The 17,435-nt window shown below is 43.3% G+C and overlaps 1 protein-coding gene across 4 annotated transcripts in view; it reads left to right on the forward strand.

The window, feature by feature from the left end:
* The window catches only part of ncoa4 (nuclear receptor coactivator 4), a 37,981-nt gene extending 21,576 nt beyond the window's left edge, over positions 1–16,405 (forward strand). For all 4 annotated transcript variants that reach the window (XM_067972677.1, XM_067972679.1, XM_067972678.1 and 1 more), the window contains exons 4-12: positions 356–444; positions 996–1,104; positions 2,022–2,099; positions 3,507–3,617; positions 6,730–8,004; positions 10,479–10,559; positions 11,756–11,851; positions 12,442–12,529; positions 14,058–16,405. In XM_067972677.1, the coding sequence (XP_067828778.1) occupies positions 356–444; positions 996–1,104; positions 2,022–2,099; positions 3,507–3,617; positions 6,730–8,004; positions 10,479–10,559; positions 11,756–11,851; positions 12,442–12,495 (1,893 nt within the window). In that variant the 3' untranslated portion in view covers positions 12,496–12,529; positions 14,058–16,405. The remainder of the gene's footprint in view (positions 1–355; positions 445–995; positions 1,105–2,021; positions 2,100–3,506; positions 3,618–6,729; positions 8,005–10,478; positions 10,560–11,755; positions 11,852–12,441; positions 12,530–14,057) is intronic.
* The last annotated feature ends 1,030 nt before the right edge of the window (positions 16,406–17,435 follow it).

Consider the following 17,435-nt stretch of genomic DNA (forward strand, 5'->3'; position numbering starts at 1 on the left):
ATAGCAGGGTTTGAGAGCATAAACTAGGCTGACACTGAGGAAGTGCTGCATTATTGGCGATGTGGTCCTTCAAATGAGACATTAAACCGAGGTCCCATATGTCGTTCAGATGGAAGTTAAAGATCCTATGGCACCTTTTGAGAGAAGCAGTGATTTCCTGTGTACTGGTTAGGATTCCTCCTTCAACTGGTGATTCATCTCACTGCTGTCTGTAAGGTGCTGGTGACGCAGAATGGCTGCCACCTCTAGCCACACAGCAGTCTTTGCGCTCAGAGTAATTCATCGTGCAAATCATTTTTGGGACGTGCTGAAATGACATAAGGTGTTGTATAAATGCAATTTTATTTTCCTTCAGCTGCTGGGCCAGTTCAACTGCCTTATTCATCAATTGGAACATCCCCAGAGTAACCTTTCGACCAGTCAAATTACAGCCTGCCTGGAGAGGTGAGAGTTGGCACGTTCCAAATTGTGGCGTTTTTATAGTATGAATTTATTGAGCTGTATATTCATTACAAATTGTAATTGTGAAATCGGAATTCAATTGTAGAGTAACTTCAGATGAACAATACGGGCCCTTAGCTTTCAGCTTGTGATGTAATAAATAGCCCTGGCTGTAATTAGTTGACTAGCTTTGTTCAGTGGACAGCTGGGTGTGATTGATTAGGAGGGGGGTGAGATTCAGCAATACTGTTTCAAATAATACCCATTCTTCAAGATATATGGAGTTAGCGTTCAGGTTATAATCAGTGTTTCAAAGATCAGCAGTGACATTGAAATCAGATTATATGGAAGTCGAGAGCTTACTTTACACCACTATCCCACCCTCTGGTGGTCTCCATATAAACAAAAACCCCTGTATCTGAAGGGGCAACTAGGGAATACATAGAATGGCCTACTTGTGTTAAAAGATGTTCCCGTAGTTTTCCCCAAAACATTAAAGATTAAGTAATAAAGCAGATCAGCCTATTACTGAGTTAGTGTATATCCTATTCCAGATTGAAGAACCTGGCCCTGAAACCAGAAGAATCCCCCACCCTGAATTTTGAGGCCGATGTCCCTTCACTTCGCCAAGCCATTACAAGCTTTGGGGCCATCAAAACACCGGTAAGTGCCTTAATCTATCTATTAGTTCAAAGGAGGTTTCTTTTTGTTGTAATAAGAGTTTATGGTACAAATAAATCAAATTTTTGATAGCGCATTAGTGGAAAGCTTGTATTGAGATGAGAAATGGCCTTTTATTTGCTGCCTACCAATGTACACTGACCTCTTGAGCACACTTCATTTGTAGCACTGCAATCTTCCACATTGGCAAATTGGCCAGGTGGCTTCTTTGAGAAAGGTTGCTTCACTAAAGACAGTTGGTGTTGTAACTGTCCAGATTGGGCCCTACATTTTAGTATAATAAAACCACCAACTATTAATCTAAACTTAATATCCACAAGAATCAGGATAGCCAAAATTTTAACTTCATAACTTCTATGCTTTGTTATAACTATAGTTCTATTCTGATATTCTTATAATGGCTCTGCTCTCCCTTACTCCTCTTAAAATGCCTCACTAGGTGATCGGTCTTACCAGTGTCACTTTAATGAGGCTGCTACTGTGCTATGGCTGAGAGTGGTATAATCAATGCCACACGAAAGCTGCTTTTGTGACCAAAGGGTTTGGCAGGGTCACAATTTTCTTTGTATCACCATGGTGGTTAAAATTTGTTTGGGTGGATTTGGAGACTTTGGGTTAGATTTTAAACCTAAATTAGAAACGACAGTTTCTCCCTTTTGATGAGAAGAAGTATTCATCCTATTTCTGGGCTGCATTTAAACCTCTATTTTGAAGTAAAAGTCAGGTGACTAATGCAGTTCCAAGTTTTGGGACAGAAAATGAGTTAGCATTTACACCATGTGAATGACAATGAGTGCAGATTTGGTTTGGCGAGTGTGACAAGTAGGATTCTTCATGTATATTGGCTGCATGATTACAGGGATCCAAGGACTAAATGAATTATTTCTGATCTGGTGTAGGTTTTAGAGACTGAGTGCAGGAGTTCTTGCAGTGTGGCAGGAGATCTGGATTATTGCTTGGTACCACTGCTGACAAAGGTAAGTCTTTTTTTAAGTTATGGAGCGTGACATCTACATCCCTTGCAGTTCTAGAGTGAGCTGATTTTGTTGATCCTGCTGTTCTATGCTTTGCATTGTTTAAAATCTGCACTGTTTCACCACTTGCTGCGATGTATGTGCAAAGTGCACAACTGCTCTAATGGTGCCAATTGCTGCATGAAGGCCACAGATTGCACTGGGAATGCACAGGGATTGAAAAACATTCCGGCAGGGTTTGAGAATAAAATTGCCTAGGCAGTGCCAGGGATCACTGATTTGCTGTTCAGACAAACTAGAGGAGCATTTTGCTTTTGCTGCTGAGATTTGGAGCTCCCAAAGGGCCACACTTTACTGAAAGCTCCCATTTCCTGCACTGCTGTTGAATATGTGGAAAGTTGCATGTGCCGATTTAAATCCAGAAGCAATATCTGAAGTGGAGTTTTCTGGAGTATCAGCTGGCTTCTAAGTGAACTGAAAATTGGAGTATAGTTCATAGCAAACACATTTCTTACCTGAACGTTACAAAATCTATCTGCTTACTTTCATATCAGTTGTGACTTTGATCTTTGTAAAGCCCAAAGTGGCAGTTCCTAGAAGGTAGGAACTTTGACCAAAGGTTCCAAAAGCCTTAATTACAAGTGCAGTATTAATGTTTTGTGATTAAGCAGGGATTGGTGTTGCACAAAGAGCTATATATAAATGTCTTCGCAATTGAATCGTGGCATTGTGGATTATATGCAAGCGTGCGTGTAAGATTTGTGGCATTATAGAATTGCTTCTGTACAACGGTGATATTCAGCTTTAACCTTAGGTATGAAATGTATTCTTGGCATATTGTGCATTTCATTCGTTGATTGGTATACTGTGGGTAGAGTATATTGTGTGTTTCATTCGGTGATGGGTATACTGTGGGCAGAGTATATCGTGCGTTTCATTCGGTGATGGTTATACTGTGGGCAGAGTATATCCTGCGTTTCATTCGGTGATGGGTATACTGTGGGCAGAGTATATCGTGCGTTTCATTCGGTGATGGGTATACTGTGGGCAGAGTATATTGTGCGTTTCAGTGATGGGTATCCTGTGGGCAAAGTATATTGTGTGTTTCATTCAGGCAGTGGGTGTGTGATGATCAGCGGAAAACCTGGTTGTAACTCTCACCTTGAGAAAAGTAACGACCCTCTTCTGTCCCAAGCATGGTGGAATGACCAGGGATCAGAGATCTTGAAGTCCCATGGAACCATTGTGTTGGGCCTGTTGTTTTTTGGTGCCTCTGCACGTGTGCAGCACACTGCAAGTGTGACAGTCTGAGTCACTGGACCATCTCATGAGCCATCTGTAGAAGCTGACTGTGTCTTACTTTATATCCCTAACAATGCAGTAGTACTAATGCTAGCTTTGTTCTTACAGAAAACATTTCCCAGCGGAAAGGAATGCCCGCTCGCTGACTGGCTGCGTAGCCCTCCTGTGCGGATGCCAACACTGAACCTGCAAGATTGTCTGCTGAAACAGTCCAGCCAGGTGTGTATCGATATACTTCCTGGAGCTGCAAATTTTGTTGAATACTAAAAATTGTGGTTTCCCCTTTAGGGTGGGGCAGTCGGTACTGTTGTCGCTATTTCTACATAGCTCACTACTAGTGTTTGTCACATGTCTGTCACTGCTAGGAGCAATTTGTGATAATGAATTAAGAGTTTTGCATAGTAATAAAATGTGTTTTTTCTCCTGTCACGTATAACACATTGATCTATCAATACGTTCTGACAACATCCTGAACTTTAAATGGTGACATTGTGGAACTGTTTGTTCTGAGATGCCAGTAAAGACCTAGATTCCACATGCTTTCTCATTCTTTTTATATGTAATTATATATAATTTCCAATCTCTGAAGTAACTTGCAACAAAGAGCAATTGTGATACAGATAGTTCCTTTTTTGTGCAAAGGCATTGTAAAGCCCGAGTGAAAGAATCCATTTATATCTCTGTTCAACTCTGGAGGTTTTCTGGTGGGCCATCAGAGATGTTTCATGAGACCAAAGACAAGTCCCAGTGTGTGGCTTTTGGGCAGTTGACTAAACCTTTCATATAAGGCAGAATTTGATTAAGCATGTTTAAGAAAAAATATGAAAATGCCTCTAGTTCAGTGTTTTCTCTCCAAAGACTGTAACATTAGAGGGTTTAGGAAATGCTTGAAGATGGGAAAACTAAAGGGAGTTCTTCATTGCTTCTAATCCAGGGGCAACCTAAAAGTGGAGACCAGCTGACTGGCTTGAAACTAAAGACGCAACTGTTTGCTAGACTGCTTAAATTGGAATTGCTGAGGAACATCACCCGAGTTTTTTTTTGATTTAGTGTTGGTACTTCTGAGGGCAAAACTGGATCTAACATGATGTAAATTTGCATGACTTGCTTTTTTTAAAGTGTATAAAGTTTTAATCAATATTGTTTTAATGGTAAACTAAAATAGGGTGTGAGGTGGTACATTGGTCTGTTAGAGTACATTATTACTCTTAATGTTTTTGCTTGGTTAAAAGTTTCCATAAAGTGCTAATAAAAAAGAATATAAACCCTTGAACTCTAGCCCATCTAATCATTAATTAGCAATTTATCAAACCATAATGCTCATTAGATCATTTTTAAACAAGCACAGGGAAGTGTATATTTGGGAATGACAAACCATGTGAGTCTACAATTGGGTGGCAATCTCTTAACTGGTTTTAAATGGGAAGCACGATGTAATTGAGGAACACTAATGTTCGGTTCATAGCGAATGGTCTTAAGGGTGAGTTGCATCCCTTGGTATTGAATTGGCCTTGTTTATACTGCAGGGTGGATTCAGCAACACCAGAGCAACTTACTGCAAAGTTATTTTTGCAATCTTCTATTCACCTGATTGTGGGACCTTCCATGCAGTTGAGAGAGGGCCATACAGGCCAGAAGTGAGCTCAGCTTGTTTGGGACCAGTCAAACCCCAAGGACATGTACTGCCAATGGAACTTACCTGAAGATATAGGCAGCAAACCCAACTGCTCTTCCTCCTCCCCCCCCCCCCCCCCCCATGCTTTGACACCAATAAAGTAACCCTGGAAATAAGCCCATCGTTAGAGATAAACAGAAGGTGAATAAGAGATTGTATAACGGGAGTTTTTTTTTATTCGTTCACGGGATGTGGGCGTCGCTGGCAAGGCCGGCATTTATTGCCCATCCCTAATTGCCCTTGAGAAGGTGGTGGTGAGCCGCCTTCTTGAACCGCTGCAGTCCGTGTGGTGACGGTTCTCCCACAGTGCTGTTAGGAAGGGAGTTCCAGGATTTTGACCCAGCGACAATGAAGGAACGGCGATATATTTCCAAGTCGGGATGGTGTGTGACTTGGAGGGGAACGTGCAGGTGGTGGTGTTCCCATGCGCCTGCTGCCCTTGTCCTTCTAGGTGGTAGAGGTCGCGGGTTTGGGAGGTGCTGTCGAAGAAGCCTTGGCGAGTTGCTGCAGTGCATCCTGTGGATGGTGCACACTGCAGCCACAGTGCGCCGGTGGTGAAGGGAGTGAATGTTTAGGGTGGTGGATGGGGTGCCAATCAAGCGGGCTGCTTTATCTTGGATGGTGTCGAGCTTCTTGAGTGTTGTTGGAGCTGCAATCATCCAGGCAAGTGGAGAGTATTCCATCACACTCCTGACTTGTGCCTTGTAGATGGTGGAAAGGCTTTGGGGAGTCAGGAGGTGAGTCACTCGCCGCAGAATACCCAGCCTCTGACCTGCTCTTGTAGCCACAGTATATATGTGGCTGGTCCAGTTAAGTTTCTGGTCAATGGTGACCCCCAGGATGTTGATGGTGGGGGATTCGGCAATGGTAATGCCGTTGAATGTCAAGGGGAGGTGGTTAGACTCTCTCTTGTTGGAGATGGTCATTTCCTGGCACTTATCTGGCGCGAATGTTACTTGCCACTTATCAGCCCAAGCCTGGATGTTGTCCAGGTCTTGCTGCATGCAGGCTCGGACTGCTTCATTATCTGAGGGGTTGCGAATGGAACTGAACACTGTGCAGTCATCAGCGAACATCCCCATTTCTGACCTTATGATGGAGGGAAGGTCATTGATGAAGCAGATGAAGATGGTTGGGCCTAGGACACTGCCCTGAGGAACTCCTGCAGCAATGCCCTGGGGCTGAGATGATTGGCTTCCAACAACCACTACCATCTTCCTTTGTGCTAGGTATGACTCCAGCCACTGGAGAGTTTTCCCCCTGATTCCCATTGAGTTCAATTTTACTAGGGCTCCTTGGTGCCACACTCGGTCAAATGCTGCCTTGATGTCAAGGGCAGTCACTCTCACCTCACCTCTGGAATTCAGCTCTTTTGTCCATGTTTGGACCAAGGCTGTAATGAGGTCTGGAGCCGAGTGGTCCTGGCGGAACCCAAACTGAGCATCGGTGAGCAGGTTATTGGTGAGTAAGTGCCGCTTGATAGCACTGTCGACGACACCTTCCATCACTTTGCTGATGATTGAGAGTAGACTGATGGGGCGGTAATTGGCCGGATTGGATTTGTCCTGCTTTTTGTGAACAGGGATAATTGGTATATGTTGTATCTATTAGGAATATTCATCTGAAATTGACTGCAATATTTAATTTTTCCTTTAGGGGTCACCATCAAACTCGAGTGCAACAGATCCAGACCACTATAAAATGCGAGCCTGGGAACATCAACAGAGCCTCGAGAACTGGCTGCTTCCCAACAAGCAAAAGAGTAACCCAGCTGAGAACATCACTGGTCAACAGTGCACCCACACCTCCACCAGCTGTAACCTGAGCCCAAAGGACCCAGACTACTACAGGGTGCAGGCCTGGGGGCATCGGCAGGGCCTTGAGCACTGGCTGCTTCCCAGCAAGCAGAAAGATGACCCAATCGAGAAGACCACTGCACACCAATGCACTAGTTCCACTAATGGGAATCTAACAGACCTAAATTACTACAAATTGCAGGCCTGGGGGCATCGGCAGGACCTTGAGTACTGGCTACTTCCTGACAAGCAAAAATCTGATCCTATCAAGAATAGCCTTGCACGCCAGCGTACTGAGTCATCTGGTAGTTCTTCCACCTTTGAGCTAATAGAAGAATTTGACATGGAGGTTGTGGACCAAGAAGTGGAAGAAATGAACCCACCTTCTGGAAAAACGAGTGTCACTGATGTGTGTTCTGAAAAAACAAGTGGCAGCAGCAGTAGCAGCATCAATGAAGACAAGTGGAAATCCATAACTCAGCCTTTCAGGGAGAAGTATACCACCAGCGAGTGGCTTTTGAAGCCTGGCAAGGCTGAATCCTGTGGTAGTTGCTGTGGCGTTCAGACGAAAGCGATCGAGATTGAAAACCTTGGCAAGCTGAAGTGTCTGAGTGAGCACCATAGTGCCAAGAAGTCACCACCTGCTTCACCAAACTATGCCCGCCATCTTCAGCAGCCCCAGTTGTCAGTTCGAGTGGAGGACGCGTGCAAAGCAAACGAGCCGTGCAGCAGCTTCTCGGAGTGTGTGTGTGGCCGGAGTTGTGAAAAGGAGGCGGTCAATGAGTGGCTACTCAAACAAGGGGGGAAGGACAAGAATGGTGTTCAGATAGGCCAGCCAAGCAAACGTACTGCGGAGCAGCAGAAGACTGAATTAGACCAATGGCTGCATCCCCAGTCGAAATCCACACGAGAGCAGCTTTCCGTGTCCTCTGTCGAGAATCCTGTGAAATTCGGTGACCCACCACTATCGGCTGGGCTGGCACCAAGTCAGTCGCCTGAGGATGTGAAGTCAAACACTCCAGTCGACACTCCCATGAACCTTCATAAGTCGATGGCCTCTATAAAGTCGGAGAGCACAGAGAAGGGAGCTGAGTTTGACGTGGAGAATAAATTTTTGTTACGCAAGAAAGCACAAGTAAGAATCCCCACCAACCCCACCCTCTCCCTTCCAAAACTAGTTTGAATCATATTTGTTTACTATCTATTAATTTAATCGTGTTAGAGTGGTTCATATTTTGTTATTCGGATATGTGGGTCAATGGTTGAACCAGTTCCATTCACCAGATGGGGGAAAATCATTAGTCAGCAATCAAATCGCTCAGAAGATCCTTTGCTTCACTTCTCACGGTGGCCATATTGCTTTTTGAACCATTGACCATTTGTAACAACAAGAGAAACAAATTTCAAAGAAAGCTCCAAAAGAGTCAATGTCAGCCATAACCATAGCTGCGTTGGAAATGCCGTAGCATTCCTCCTCTGCACAGCCTCGCTGCTTTTCCTGGGGGCTGGAGCTCTGCTAGGTTCCCAGTGATTGTGGATATTTCCAGCAATCTGAGCAGGCTCCACCTCCCTTTGCAACCAGTGACAATTAGAAGGCTACCATTTTTATGCCTGGTTCAATTTTAATCCTGGCTCACTGTCCCTTACTGCACTGAATAAATTCAGGAGTTCATGCACCCTCACTTTATTTCTGAAATCTCCACTACAGAAAGTAGTCATTGGGTTTCACTGTGGTAAATTGGACTAGCAGGCAGGTTTTAGCCTGCAAGTATTGGTGAGATCTTTTGGCACATTCTGGGTAGTAACAGTGTTGGAGAGATTGGAACTAGGTGAGTGACTCCACTGAATAAACATGTTTTTTTTTTAGCTGAACCAATGAGTTATCACAGTTTTGAAATTATTGGTACCTACAACAACTTGCATTTATGTAGGGCCTTTAACGTAGTGAATCGTCCCACGGAGCTTCCCGAGTGTTGCCAAACGCCGAGCTACATAGAGATGTTGGGACAGGTGACCAAAAGCTTGGTCAAAGAGGCATGTTTTAAGGAGTATCTGAAAAGAAGGGCGAGGTTTAGGATGGGGATTTCCAGAGCATAGGGCCTGGGTAGCTGAAGGCACGGCCGCCTTGGATGAAAACAAGCTCCAAACTTTTTCAAACTCAACCCTGCTGCCTCCTAAGCCACTGCAACCAAACAGACCTGACTGAGGTCTCAGACACCATTAATAATGGAAGCAGTTCCCAGCAGTGGTACATAGGTTACAGTTTTACTCCTATCCATTTATATGTAATTTATATACTGTTACATATCTAACTTTGTAGTTCATGTGTGAAAGTTATCAGGGCTTTATAGCTTATTAGCCATGGGGACATTGCTTAAAGATCATTAAATGGGTAGAAGATCTTGAGTAACAACTCCAAAGGTCCCTGTTTTATGAGGTCAGTGATTAGAAAGCTATGCTTTCACCTCATTGAGCTGGATTCTAAACTAACAGATGAAGGCTCTCTCTGCCTCTGTTCCAGCAGGCTAAAATCTTCTTTCGTTTTTGGGCTGCTATGGTTACAAATTGTCCATTACATTATTGGATAGAATTAACCTCGGACTTTGACCCCCTCCACTTGAACTCCCATCAAATCTTATTATGTAGAGAAGTTTTGTGTGACTGGTTTAGTCATTTTACATCTCTCTCTCACAGCACTTTTCAATCTTTAAAGGTATGTCCTTGTAGTCATCAAGACAAGTCATGCATAGCTCATAGAGCATTAAACCATACCCCAGCTGGCTGTTGGCAGATGGCGTTGATCGTAGAGTAGTTTTTGCAGTAAATAGGGTTACTCATATGTCTGTGTTGTTCGTTGATACCTGAGAGATTTTTGACATAGTTGCTATCGTCTGTCAAGTTCATCTCCCCAAAGAATAGGACAGCTGACATAGGGCAAAGGTCACAAGGAATTGAGTTGAATATACTCTGAATTAGAAGGGGTCGACCTGTCACGATGGAATCTCTGTGCTTTTTTGTCAAACTTCTCCAGTAGGAGGATGCAGCTTTTCAGTGCCAACTGTGGGTTCATTTGGATTCCTTGAATCTAGCTTTTGAATTTTGAAAATTGAACATGGGGGTGTAAATGAACTCTGACTTTCAGAGCCCCTGGGTCTAGTGGTGACTATCAGTAATCTGCTATTGACTGGAGTACTAGGAGTGGAGTGGTAGTGTTGGGATAGCCCACCATGTGAGCTGAGCTCTACCAAATCAATACCATTTAAAGTCACCATTTTGCTCAGCTATTGGGGTTGTTCTTGGGTGTGGCTGACTCACTCCTGGGCCTCTATCCATGAGCCAACTGTTGGTGTACAGGAGAAGTCTATTGTAGAGTTGTGCTTCTTTGCAGCAGTTTCATTAGCAACTCCCTGCGACTGCACATGGGCACAACTTGTATCTAACCGCACTGCCTGTTTTGGCCTATTCTTCCCTGTAATCAACTGAGCTTGAGGCTAGTGCAATACAGCTTTGACATTAGTGGCAAAGTGAAAATTACCTTTCAAGGTTCTGATATTCAGTAGCCTGCAATCCTTGATGTTTCACCATCCATTGAACTGTCTTTGTGCATAGGAACTGAATGGTATACCCGAAGTGTCCAATCTTTTCTCTGATCTGAACCTTTCTGCTGATGGAGAGAAGATTCCTGTGAAGGTCAGTACCTGTACAATGTAGTCAGTGTAAATAGGCTATCTGATGTGTATTGCTTAGCTAAACTGTACTGTGCAGCTAATTTCACTGATTTACTGCAACTGAACAGAAGAACCTACCCAGCAAGTGTTTGGAGGCTATCCCACCATGTAGTGGAAAGCGAAAAGAGCCTCTTACCGACCCCAGTTCTGCCCTCGTCTGCTGTCCGTGTGCATACTTTTACTACAGGGGTCACTGGGTAGCGTTTAACCAATTTGTGCACTGATGTGGCTGCATTATACTTTTTATAATGGCTTCACTGGGTGAGACATTTCCATGACCAAGCATTTATTTACTGCTGGGGACGGTGACACAGTAAATGAGCAGTTTACCATTTGAAACCAGCCCAGACCGATGGGATGAAGCTGTTCGTGTTTCATTCCCCCCCCCCTCTATTCTAACACTAAATTATCATACTTGGAGAGACGCAGACATGGCTGGTGAGGGAAATTGATTTGTTACACTTTCAAGTGAGATCAAAACATGTTGTTCAACACTTCACCGGTTTGATACTGAACTATACAGAGTAGGAAAACACCAGGTTTGATTCCGGAGTTAACTTGAACTCAGCTGAGTCAGTGGTGAACCACCAGAATTGGTCTTGGTGCTAGGGAGGCTGATGAGATGGGTCCCAATCCTGATTGCTATCCAGTGATAGTACAGCAGCCAGGTCGGCTGTTACCTTCTTTCCCTATGTGGCTGAACAGCCTGCTCGAACTTGCTGACTGACCACGTGACGAACAGCTGCTTGGTTAAGCGCCAGGGTTGTCAGCACCTGTGGGACCACGGTTGAGTGTTAAGGGAGATGAGAAAACTTTGAAAGGAGGGGGTGGAGGGGTTAGGGTAAATGAAGCTTTACCCTGTATCTGATCTGTACTGTACCAGAGCTCTGAGTGCTTGGTGCTTGTATGGGTGAAAAAGTGAGGATATTGTTCCTTTCTCCAGCATAGATATACCTCTCCTTAACGGTGCACTAAAAGAGCCCTGTAATTTTCATTGTAATAGGGAGGGATCGGATCTGGTGCAGTTAAAGCCATTTTCTTTTTAAGGGTTGGAGCAAAGTCTTAGTAATCTGAACTGTAGAAATATTTGCAACAGTTTCTGATTGATGCCGTCAAAACTCTGATTCATAAACTCTTTTTTTTTCTTTTTCCATTTAGGATCAATCCAGCCAGTCCAAATCGTTTGGCAATCTGTTTGCTCACTTTAGAGAGCCTTTTGATCCAGAGAAGTGGCTATACAAAGGTCCTCGCAGGGTCAGTAATGGGATTTGAATGGACTAGGGAAGGGGAGAATTAGCTGGTATGTAAACTGTGTGCTTGGAACAGTTTCCCACATGTCCAGGATTACAGACGTAATATAGAGTTTGTTTCTGCTGCATTAAGAGATGGAAACTGAAACTGGTCAGCCCAGGGAGTCTGGAATTGGCAGCAGCTGAGGGTTTGTTTGCACAGTGGCTGCATGTTCACCAAACATAAGGTCAGTGCAGAGCATGGTTTTGCACAGCCAAATAAACGCACATGGGGAATTTCTGGCATGCCAGGGAGGAAATGTACTGATGGAGCAGTTTTAAAAACAAGAAGTTATTATTTTGTTTAAAGATTTTTGTTAGGCAAGGGTATTGAGGGATAGGGGAACCAGGACAGGTAAATGGAGTTAAGATGCAGATTAGCCATGATCTAAATGAATGGTGGAACAGGCTCGAGGGGCTGAATGGCCTACTCCTGTTCCTGTTATCTTGACAGTTGAAGTAATAGATTCGAATGCTGTTTTTAGTCTATTTTGAGAATGAGGTGGCTGTTAAATCCTTAAATTCTTGTCTAATGATTGTGTCTTTTACGTGTAGATTGAACAAGGCCCCCTGGGAGCCTATATCCCAAAAGTCAATGGAGTCTGTTGATGGAGAAGTGACTGGACAAGGGCCCTCAAGTTAGGTTGGTAGCACATACAATATTTCTGTTAATACAAGCTAGAACAGAAGGGTGCACACGGCTTTTAACCATTAGCAACGTTGCAATGCAAGTCTTGTGCACCAGCGTTCCCGCTATTGAAGCAGAAGGTAGGAATTGGGACTTCAACCATTTATACATTTTCTTTGTACTTTATACCTAATTTTAGGATATTTTCGTGACCCAATACACCTGGGAGTGGCACAGCATGGCATACACAGTTTAGTGTCTGATTCATGTAATCTCTGCCGACACGAGGTTGCTTTCACACGGAGTCAAGGAATGGAGAGAGACTCCGTGGCGTTATTCATGCCCTCGTCCTAATGGCCAGTGCAAGAATTGCAGAGACCAATCTGAAGGGGGAGGTGATGCATTTAAATGAATATGAAGGACAGTAGGGGAGGAGCTGCATGCTACGTAAATATCTTTGTGCAACCCGTGCCTTAATGACAACCACAGTGTCTTGTTACTTCTGAGCTGAAGTAAGGGATCATCAATAAATGCTCATCTTCCTTTAAAACAAAGATTTGCACTCAGTCGCATATTGTATTCCACACCATTTACACAATTTTCTCTCCCCCCTCTCTCGATATTGGGTTTCTCAGTTGATCTGATTTGCAGCGTTTTTCTTTCTGCACAGCTCTTTGGTTTGGTATATTATGGTTTGGCTATTCTATAAATCTACTGTATTTAACATCAGATCTTGTGCTCAGAGCAGCTTTTCTCTGAAAGAATTATCTGGTATTCCACAAAGAAGCTGACAAGTCACCAGATTTGCTTTTTTTTTCCAGAGTCCTTAATTCCGTTCCATACAGAGCAATGGTTTCCCATTTTCAGCACAGGTGAAGAGGCTACTGTTCATTCGTCACATTGTGTTTATTACATTCAGTACTGATTCTCCAAGTTGAAATAATATTTATCAGGTTGCCCTCCCCCCAAGTTATGTAGGAAAATGGATGCTTTCATTTCACTTTTTTTTATCTGCTCCACTACCTGATACAAATAACTTAAATCATTATCTGCAAAATTTTGCAATCAGCTGGTGGGGAGATGGAGGTTGTAGTTTTCGGCACAAGACTTTTTTTCCTTGCTGTGACACAGATTTTCCGTGTTCTCCCTTTTCACTGGTCAGTCTGACGCCGTTGAATTTGTTTTAGGCATCTGTGTAATTTAAAGTTGACGAGCAGTTGACTTTATTAAAGGTAAATGTTGAATACAGCAGTCCTTCAGCCTCTGGTTGCAGCTATCTGCCTCAGCCTATTTGATATGTCAGGTACTGTAACACTGACACTTTGGGCCGAGCAAATATCCGAAATGTATTGTGGAGCTACGTGGTGGTGATTGGTTCATAAGAGAAGGTGACAGGGAAAACTTTCCACTGGGATTCAGAGCAGTTCTTCTGAAGCAAGGGTGCTGAATGTTTTTCCTGAAATTCAGTGGACTGCACAGACCTTGCATCTGATAAATGATGTTTTACCTTTGTTTTAAATGTATCTTTTCTCTCTTTTTGTAGCTTTGAACCACCATTGCTAAAGATGAGTTGGCTGACCTGCCTTTAATTCTGGAGCTGCATCAGACGCACACTAACCCCTTCTGATGAGATTCTGCTGAATCAATTTCTTGCTTCTGCCTTGAAGACTACTCTGTATTCAAATCCTTTCTGGTGTGTGTGAGTTGTACTGTGAAGCTGGGTAGAGTCAACATGATAGGGAAATCTGTGTATTCAGAACAGTGTTCCCTCATCCCCCTCAAACGCGACCGTTTCCATCCTAGATTTGGTGGCGATATGCAGCCTGTCCCACTGCTAACACCCTCCAGTGCAGGGGGGGATCACTGGATAGGTTATGTTGTTCAACGTATTGTTATTCAGGGCTCTCGATGGCTGATTTGATTAGCACTACTACTAGTTACACTGTTAGAACAAGGAGTCCAGAATACAAGCGGATGAAATTGGTGCATTAATGATCTGCTCCTAGATGTCTTCAGCAGGCTTTGTGAATGTTATACTTGGAACAATATATGTGGTGCCTCAAATTGCCTCGCTAGGGTACTGGGTGTATGATTAAATACAGTAAATTGTAGCGGTAGAACATCAGTAGTGCACCAATCTTTCTTCACATTGACAGCCCAAGTACAAAATGTTTGAATTCTTGCTGAGATGGCTCCGTGAAATGCCTGCTGTCCCTTGGAGACACTTGGCTCGATCCTACACTACCGTATTACAAGATAATATCCCAATCCAGTGATTGAACCCTGAAAACTGATGCAATATAATCCCATTGCCCAGAGCCGCTCATTGTTCTGTGCGTGGGACACTTATACAGAAGCTGGAAGTATTCCCAACCCTTGGGGGGGCTTCATTCCCGTGTAACAGTTCCCTGTTTTCCTCATGCTGTTCGTATGCAGGTGTTAAGTTTTGGAACAGAAATTGAAATATTTTGGATCTCTCGTTTTGATGCATTGAAACTTCAATTTAAGTGCTTCAGGATTTGATTTCCTTGCAAGTAAAATTGGATCTTTAGAAAGGAAAAGCTGCAAAACAGACCAGTCCACGAAGACCAATTACCAGCAAAGTTTTAATAGTGTGTATGGTAGAGAAGAGCACAGGATGGTTAACCTATTCCGAAACTCCCTTTCCCTGCAATGATTGATGACCCATCTCATTAGTTTTATTGCTTACCTTTCTGTTTAATCCTTACCAATGTACTGGTCAGTCCTAACCAGATAACTATTCTATTGGCACAAATGAGATGCTCGATTTGAAACTGCATCAGTTGCACCCACTGAGGATCCTTGGGCTGGGGATGATGTTTCGAGATGTGGGTAGTTTCAATACAATAACTGGAATGTAAAAATTCCAGTAACATTTAATCCAGCGATCCCCTAAACTCATGTCTTGATGTGGAGATCTTGAACTTGTTTATTTTAATGGACTTTTTTTTGATGAAAGATGCTTGTTATCATTGTTTTAATTCTAAATATATGATGAACCTTGGGGGGAGGGGGGAGAGAAATTGTCTTGCAATGTGAAGCCAATGTTGGAACTCACCAATTGCAGTATTGGTCTCTTCTATCACTATTTCACGGAGTATGGGAGGTGGTATTGATCCGATTAAATGTTGGGTCTTTGTGCTGCAATTGACAACTCCAGCTCCGTGTGCGACCTCTTCAGTCTCTTCTTGGTGCTGTTCAGTTCTGATAAATGGTTGGATCAGGATTCTTGAAGTATGGGATTGAAAATTCTCTGGTTAGATCTGTCAGTACCCTGCAGATGCTGATGGGCAGGTAATGGAAGTCACAGTACTGCTGCCTTGCCACAGGCTGGTGCAGCTTCTAACTCTTCAGTGAGCGCGTGTCCTGAGCGTGTGTTGTTTAACAAGCATTCATCATTTTTAATTGAATAAAATCTATGATCATTGCCAACTTCAGTATAGAGGTGAACACCTGCTTTTCTTCCTTCCTGTTTCTGCTAAATTTTTTTTGGTGAAATTACTTTTGAAAACTTGAAATTTTAAAAAATGACCCACGGCCAGGTCCTTGGGGTTTGGTGGTGTGACTTTAAACGAGTATTACACAAGTCCTTCTGGTCCAACAGGACTCCCAGATTCCTGGATCAGCAGTGTCTTTGTTCACACTCGACCTGTGCTCTTTGCTATAATCTGTTCCATTAAGGTAACCACCACTGTGCTTTTGTCGTGTAATCGAGGTAAATGAAAGCTACAGTGAACCTAAATTACATTTCTTCTCTTCCTCTTTATTAAAAACCTACTAGGACATTGCTTCCTCAATCATCCTTATTTATGGATATTGTTTTGGTGATCTTAAAATATGTAATCGTCTCAATAAATTGCTGCAGCAAAACTAAGTGTCTCTGTTGTTCCTGTGCTTGTAGTGGATGATGCCTGAGTATAATATACAAGCCAGTTTTATACAATGCAACACATTCCAATGAAGTTGTACATAATCATGCCCTGTATGATAATAGATCTGACGTTGTTGCTCACATTAAAAATTGTCTCGCTCTGTCTCCAGTTCTGACCCTGCATCCCTCTCGCCGCACCCCCTCAGTCCCCCTGTCAGGATCTCGAGCGCCTGTTGGGGTCCTGCTGCATCTCTCTCCGCATCTAATTTACTCAAGTTATATCCTCTTTATGTCTTTAAATGGCTAGGTTATGCAGGCAGCGTGGCCTGGGTCAGTGGTAGTTATTGGGACTGATCTGAAAGCTGCACAGTGCACTTGCAGCCTGCTGAATCCTCCAACCAGAGAAGCTTCTGCTCCCTTTCCTTCTCTTCCCCCTCTCCCAAATCACAACTGAGAAATTTACTCTGTTCTAACCTATTGCACCAGTCATGTGACCACTTCATCTTCCTCTTGAGAAATCCAGAAACTAGATGAGCTGTTAACGTGTCATCGAGCACCCCCCATGGACTGATGATGTGATAAAGGGCTCGGCGGGCTTGTTAGAGGATGGAGGTTCTTATAAGTTACTCAAAATAATACAGTTCACAGCATTTAAGTCAGACGTTCAGATTTATTAAGCATATTATTATTGACAAAACATACACTCAACAGCAACACGTACGACAAAATCTTGCGAGTTTTAGCCAGGAAATTCAAAACACTTTACAGTTGCGAGCTCTGTGTACTTCGTGGCCAGACCTTAGAATTCCAAAGTATCTGCTCTAACACCCACTTTTTAAAACCTTATTTTTTCCATCTTGTTACGTGAAAATTTGTGTGTTCCGTAGCATTAATTAATTCAACACTGATTTGATTGACCTGTCCTTGCAGCACGTAGATCATACTCCCAAATTTGACACTCTCTCCCCAATGTGCCAAATCAATCGTCTTTCTCAGGCAGGTGTTTATTCAAGGCTGGAGTGAACAAAG

Source organism: Heptranchias perlo, chromosome 36, assembly GCF_035084215.1.
Source record: "Heptranchias perlo isolate sHepPer1 chromosome 36, sHepPer1.hap1, whole genome shotgun sequence".
NCBI classification, from domain to species: Eukaryota; Metazoa; Chordata; class Chondrichthyes; order Hexanchiformes; family Hexanchidae; genus Heptranchias; species Heptranchias perlo.